The sequence below is a fragment of the Raphanus sativus genome, chromosome 6 (genome assembly GCF_000801105.2).
Source record: "Raphanus sativus cultivar WK10039 chromosome 6, ASM80110v3, whole genome shotgun sequence".
NCBI classification, from domain to species: Eukaryota; Viridiplantae; Streptophyta; class Magnoliopsida; order Brassicales; family Brassicaceae; genus Raphanus; species Raphanus sativus.
The window spans coordinates 28,967,819-28,975,118 of NC_079516.1; the positions used below are offsets into that span (position 1 = coordinate 28,967,819).

General features: G+C 44.1%; 1 protein-coding gene across 1 annotated transcript; it reads right to left on the reverse strand.

Annotated features, from left to right (window-relative positions):
- Positions 1 to 2,453: 2,453 nt before the first annotated feature.
- On the reverse strand, positions 2,454 to 2,921 carry LOC108829284 (uncharacterized). The gene has a single exon (XM_018602948.2). The coding sequence runs from the start codon at positions 2,919 to 2,921 to the stop codon at positions 2,454 to 2,456; it is 468 nt and encodes a 155-aa protein (XP_018458450.2).
- Positions 2,922 to 7,300: the final 4,379 nt, after the last annotated feature.

Consider the following 7,300-nt stretch of genomic DNA (forward strand, 5'->3'; position numbering starts at 1 on the left):
TTGCCCTATGATTTGGGGGACTAATCACTGGGTAGGCCTGCGCATCAGTATTACTGCTTGGAATGTGTTGGTATATGACCCATATCACAGCCTTAGGGAAATGGAAGAAGTGACGTCCCTAATGAGGCCAATCGCGAAGATGTTACCTTATGTTGTCCGGAAGGTTTGTGGAGCTAGTTATCTGAAGGCACACGGTTTAGAACCGTTCAGTGTTTCGTTGATGGATGATGGGTATCAGAATACCCGAAGCGGGGACTGTGGGCCAGTGGCAGTGAAGTTTATGGAGTTGGCTGCCACGGGTGCGGAGAAGCCGGATGTGGAGGATTGACAGATGGTTCGGTTTACTTTTTTAGGAAGCAATGGGCAATGGATTTGTACAAAGATTGGATTGTGCCATTGTACATTTTTGGGGAAGGAGAGCAGGAGGAGAGCGGTGCTTAGTTTCTTGTACCTTAATTTTATGTATTTTGTTGACTAATGGTGTTACATTTTGTTTTGATGTACGATATGGGGGTTGTGGACTTACTGTTTTTGTAAGGTAGCATAAGTAACGGGAAGGAAGTGGATGTTAAACTTTAACTTGGTTATATGTATTTGTTTCTGTGATTGCTTTTTTATCTTAGTAGATGTGTTTGTGAATTTGAATGGTAAACCAAGCTGACGTTAGTGTACAAGTGTGTTAAGGAACCGAGTTTCCGATGTAGGCAATAGTGTTGTTAAAACTAGTAGGATGAGAGATGAAGTGTTTTGGGTTGCCACAGAAAGGGTTGTTGTACAAGTGTACTAGTACTTCCCGTGTACGATGAGTTAATTTTTTGTGCTGAACTTGTGTTCTCGTAGAATCGTGTACTACAAAACTTTGTTAGTCAAGTACAAACGGTGACAGAGAAAATAGTGGTTAGCTGCGTTGAGGGTTATTACAATGAACTAGTACGTACTACAACAAACATAGATGGGCAGTGACCACTGCCGTACATACATACCGAAAGTACTAGCATACAAAAAGATGTGAAGTCCGTAGCAACTAAAGGCAAATTGAACTTATAGAATGAACTTATAGACGAAGCCGAAGAAGAGGGCGCAGAAAACCAGGTTTTGCAAACATTTTAGATCCGTTTTAAGACCTTTAAGTTGCTCTTGTGTTTCTTCCATAGCATCATGGCAACGCTGGATAGTGGTGGCGTATGACCTAGTTCCGTGTGTGATGTTCTAAATTTCCGATTGAAGTACCTGTAGATCCTTTGCGTTGCCCAGTTCCTCTTGCTCGAACTCATCAAAACGATCCTTAAGGTCCTCTATCTCCTCAGTCCTCTATCTCCTCAACCATAGATTCGGCTTTCCATTTGAATAGATGGTGTGGATTGTTCTGTATGGTAAGAAATATGTAAGAGAACAGATGGTAAAAGTGTGGTTACAGCAATTGTCCTAAATCAACAACCCTAAAAGCAAAATCAGCGTACCTCGTTGACATAGGGGCAGCTGTGGAAGAGTCGACCCGGGTTGGCGATTGTTTTGGATGTGCGGAAAGAGACCCGTGAACCACATGGACAGTGTGTAGGAAAACCCCTCTGGCTCTTTACCATGGCGGATTGTGTTTCTGGGGAGAGAGAGACTTGTTTGAACCCTAATCATTGATGATCTGAAATTTGGGGCTGCTTCAATGAATGGCTAAATGCAAAACGACTACGTTTAATTTTAAGTAAAACGGTTGGTACTTGTTGGGCTTCTCAATTGGGTTGGGCCTAAGTAGTAGTCGTAGGAGTACAGTTATGCGGCTGAACACATGGATAGATTTCAGCAGCAACACTTGTTTAGCTGTCCATGTGGATAAGAAATTGTGGTTTGTACAGATACACGAGGACAATAATTTGAGCATCATTCCGAGAACTTTAACCAAAAAGACACAAGTTTTGGAAATGTAATTTTACAAAAGCATGTGCCACAACAAAAAAAACAGGCACTGCATGCTGGTTTGGGTAACCAGGTTGTACAAAAGAAGCCTTACAAGTTCAAAAGATAATTGTGCAAAAGATAATAGCTCAGACTAGGTGAATTTTCTATCCAAAAGATACATCACTTGGATATAAGATTCACCGTAAGTCAGATAGGGCAGACACAGCGAGTCCGATTGTGCCCAGTATCACCGCAGCGGCTGCACTTGTTGGGAACAGTCTTGGTTTTTTTGACAGGCTGGACGAATGGAACAAAGACGTTATATTAGAGGATGTAAAAAAATGGGTGTAAAATCTAAGTGAGAGTTCTAGTTACCGGTATCTCTCATTTTGACGGGATCCGTGATTCCTTTGGACGGCCAGAAGGACGGCGAGTCCTCGGAGGGCCAATAGGAAGACCAGGAAGAGCAGGAGGGATGGAGAATTCACCAATGTCTGTCTCAGGGTAAATCACACCTGCATATGTGTCTATCCAGTGTTGAGTCTTGTATTACTCTCCAATTAAGCCAGGTAGGAAAGTCCAACTGAGTCTGCCGCCATGAGTCCGTGACCGCAAGGTATTTTCAGCTTCTGGAATACCTGACATGTGCATGCCTTAGTATCCAGGTGGACAGTGTTGCCATGGCCAAAAATCCCCCTTATAGAAAAGCTCCATTCCTTAGATGGGGAGATTTTGCTGCCTTTAGTAAGTTTGATGTGAGTCTGAATGACCTTATCAACCTCTGGTGTGTAAAATCCCCTATGTTTTGATGATTTAGTCCTCATAGCTGAAAACCAGCGGGTAAGCATTCGCTGTATGAACATGAACATCTCAACAATGGGGGAAGCTCTGGATTTTGAGATTGCATTGTTCAGCTGCTCTGCAACGTTGCTGGTCATGAGATTGTACCTGTTGCCAAGGAAGTAAGTGCGAGACCATTTAGAAGTGTGAATGTCTTCCAGGTATTTGAAGCAGGCTGGATTGGCCATCTTGATCTTGTCAAACTTTACATCAAAATCAGCACGGCGGAACTGGAAAGCAGCCTAACAAACCAACTTAGCAAGGCCCTTGCTTTTGTAGCGGGAGACAACGTTTCTCATAAGGTGAACAATGCAGGCTCCGTGATGTGCCTTGGGGAATGTCTGACTTATGGCTGAGACGATGGAGACATGGCGGTCAGAGATGATTGTAAGTGTGCTAGAGTCAACAATAATTCTTTCAACCTTGGAAAGGAACCAGGTCCAAGCGTCTTGGGTTTCTCCATCTACAACAGCAAAACCTAGAGGGAATACGTGGAAGTTCCCATCTTGTCCACTAGCAGTTAGTAGTGTCCCTTTGTATTTGTCAGACGAGTGAGTACCATCAATAATCAAGACAGGGCGCAGGCGACGAAACCCTTGGATAGAAGCGCCAAAGGCCAGGAATGCATACAGGAAACGAGTGTCTCCGTTTTCGTCAACTTTAGTTTGAACATCAGTGATGGTGCCAGGATTAGTCGCTTTGAGCCTCTCAAAATAGTCTGCAAAGTTGAGGTAGGAGTCCTCGGCATTGCCATGTGTCATGTCAATTGCAATTCCTTTTGCCCGATGACATTTCATGTAAGAAGCAGAGACACGCATATCTTCTAACAAGCTGCTGAAGATGAATGGCTTTGGGTGCATCAGTAGGGTCACGCCTTTTGTAAAGTTTACGGGACTCCCAGTCGCAGGTGTTATTCAACTGACACTTCTTAATGGTGTAGAAACCACACGCGGTTAGCTCCTTAGCCAGTATCCTCCAATCACAGCGCGTATCGTGGCAACTCAGTACAAATTTGTGCTTGCTGGTCCTGGTTTGCCTGAAATAAAATTGTTCCTTAATCGCGTAGATGGCAAGACCAATTTGGCAGTCTTGTTTGGAGGCGTAAAATTTCCCAACATAAGGTTCGTCATCATAAATATCCAAATCTGGGACATACAACTTCGTACAACGTGTCGTCGAACAGTGTGGGTATGTCAAATTCCTCGTCGCTGATTTCTGAAAGAGGCCTGGTCTCTCGTGCAGGTGGCGTATGAGATGAGTCTGAAATTCAGCTGTACTGTTAGTGCTCGCACCCGTGTACGGCGCAGTACGTGAAGCTGGTGGACAGCTACGGGTGTGTACAGGAGGACAGTTTCTATTCTGTACAGGAAAAGAGCCGATTTCAGGTTTTGTGTACGGTGGAAGTTCGCAGGAGACAAGAATGGTGTGGTCAAAAGCATCCCTAGTGGTGCACTAAATGATATGGGGCGCAGTCTTCGGAACTGCGATTCCAGCCATGACCTCAGCAGCATCAGAACCGCCAAGGTGGGTGTCAAGAAGGGTGGCCCAAAAGTCCTGATCATACCCACGAGTAAGAACATTGTCAATGTCGGCCGGAATAGAAGCATCAGACCCAGTTTCACCATCATCTTCGGATGCCCAGCTGTCCAGAATATTGGCAGGGTCTTCTTTGAACATGTCTTCAAAGAGCTCGTCCCCGCAGATGAGGGTCTCATCAATGAGAGAGATTCGAGAGGGTTTTGCAGTCCGAGAGCTGCTATCATTGTGTGAGGCTGTACTCCGGGGAAGTTGTACAGGCAGACAACTCTGTGCTTGGACAGGAGTACAATTTGGTTGTTGTACATGCGGACGGTTCTGAGGCATGTCTAGCTCATCATCGGCGAACAGGGAGAAGCCTGGTATTTGTGAACCAGCGGTTGAGGCCTGAGGGAACATAGCGGTCTCCACGTGCAGAACGAGGGAACGATGGCAACAATGAATACGCAGATGGAGGTGGGAGTAAGCGGGGGAATGAGGACAGTCTGCAGAGTTGTCGTGTTTGTGGTGAAGTTAGAGATACTGACGACGAGGTAGCGGAGACGGATGTATCAGTTGGGGAAGACGTTGCTGAGGGTAGTCGAGGCGATGGGGAGGGTGATGGTAGTTCCTCAGAAGAACAACCACCGGTGCTTGTACCTTTAGCAGATTATGATGGTGTCCCTCTGCAGTGGATGGAGAAAGGGGCAACTAGGCTACACGGAACTGTACTGTACCTGGCTACAACTAGCCAGACTTACTATGTTAATGAAACAATGGTAAGTTTGTAAATTAGTTTTTTTGTTTGGTTGTGGTACGGTGTTAATAAACCTTTGATGTACAGGGGGACGATGTTGTTGTTGAGTCAAGATGTGAAAATGCCGAGTTAGATGTCGGTGGTTGAGGATCCTTTCTTTTTCTTTTTTTTTGTTTGGTTGTTGTGGTAATTGTGTTTGCCCTATGATTTGGGGGGCTAATCACTGGGTAGGCCTGCGCATCAGTATTACTGCTTGGAATGTGTTGGTATATGACCCATATCACAGCCTTAGGGAAATGGAAGAAGTGATGTCCCTGATGAGGCCAATCGCGAAGATGTTACCTTATGTTGTCCGGAAGGTTTGTGGAGCTAGTTATCTGAAGGCACACGGTTTAGAACCGTTCAGTGTTTCGTTGATGGATGATGGGTATCAGAATACCCGAAGCGGGGACTGTGGGCCAGTGGCAGTGAAGTTTATGGAGTTGGCTGCCACGGGTGCGGAGAAGCCGGATGTGGAGGATTGACAGATGGTTCGGTTGACTTTTTTAGGAAGCAATGAGCAATGGATTTGTACAAAGATTGGATTGTGCCATTGTACATTTGTGGGGAAGGAGAGCAGGAGGAGAGCGGTGCTTAGTTTCTTGTACCTTAAGTTTATGTATTTTGTTGACTAATGGTGTTACATTTTGTTTTGATGTATGATATGGGGGTTGTGGACTTACTGTGTTTGTAAGGTAGCATAACTAACGGGAAGGAAGTGGATGTTAAACTTTAACTTGGTTATATGTATTTGTTTCTGTGATTGCTTTTTTATCTTAGTAGATGTGTTTGTGAATTTGAATGGTAAACCAAGCTGAAGTTAGTGTACAAGTGTGTTAAGGAACCGAGTTTCCGATGTAGGCAATAGTGTTGTTAAAACTAGTAGGATGAGAGATGAAGTGTTTTGGGTTGCCACAGAAAGGGTTGTTGTACAAGTGTACTAGTACTTCCCGTGTACGATGAGTTAATTTTTTGTGCTGAACTTGTGTTCTCGTAGAATCGTGTACTACAAAATTTTGTTAGTCAAGTACAAACGGTGACAGAGAAAATAGTGGTTAGCTGCGTTGAGGGTTATTACAATGAACTAGTACGTACTACAACAAACATAGATGGGCAGTGACCACTGCCGTACATACATACCGAAAGTACTAGCATACAAAAAGATGTGAAGTCCGTAGCAACTAAAAGCAAACTGAACTTATAGAATGAACTTATAGACGAAGCCGAAGAAGAGGGCGCAGAAAACCAGGTTTTGCAAACATTTTAGATCCGTTTTAAGACCTTTAAGTTGCTCTTGTGTTTCTTCCATAGCATCATGGCAACGCTGGATAGTGGTGGCGTATGACCTAGTTCCGTGTGTGATGTTCTAAATTTCCGATTGAAGGACCTGTAGATCCTTTGCGTTGCCCAGTTCCTCTTGCTCGAACTCATCAAAACGATCCTTAAGGTCCTCTATCTCCTCAGTCCTCTATCTCCTCAACCATAGATTCGTCTTTCCATTTGAATAGATGGTGTGGATTGTTCTGTATGGTAAGAAATATGTAAGAGAACAGATGGTAAAAGTTTGGTTACAGCAATTGTCCTAAATCAACAACCCTAAAAGCAAAATCAGCGTACCTCGTTGACATAGGGGCAGCTGTGGAAGAGTCGACCCGGGTTGGCGATTGTTTTGGATGTGCGGAAAGAGACCCGTGAACCACAGGGACAGTGTGTAGGAAAACCCCTCTGGCTCTTTACCATGGCGGATTGTGTTTCTGGGGAGAGAGAGACTTGTTTGAACCCTAATCGTCGATGATCTGAAATTTGGGGCTGCTTCAATGAATGGCTAAATGCAAAACGACTACGTTTAATTTTAAGTAAAACGGTTGGTACTTGTTGGGCTTCTCAATTGGGTTGGGCCTAAGTAGTAGTCGTAGGAGTACAGTTATGCGACTGAACACATGGATAGATTTCAGCAGCAACACTTGTTTAGCTGTCCATGTGGATAAGAAATTGTGGTTTGTACAGATACACGAGGACAATAATTTGAGCATCCTTCCGAGAACTTTAACCAAAAAGACACAAGTTTTGCAAAAGTAATTTTACAAAAGCATGTGCCACAAAAAAGAAACAGGCACTGCATGCTGGTTTGGGTAACCAGGTTGTACAAAAGAAGCCTTACAAGTTCAAAAGATAATTGTGCAAAAGATAATAGCTCAGACTAGGTGAATTTTCTATCCAAAAGATACATCACTTGGATATAAGATTTATCGTAAG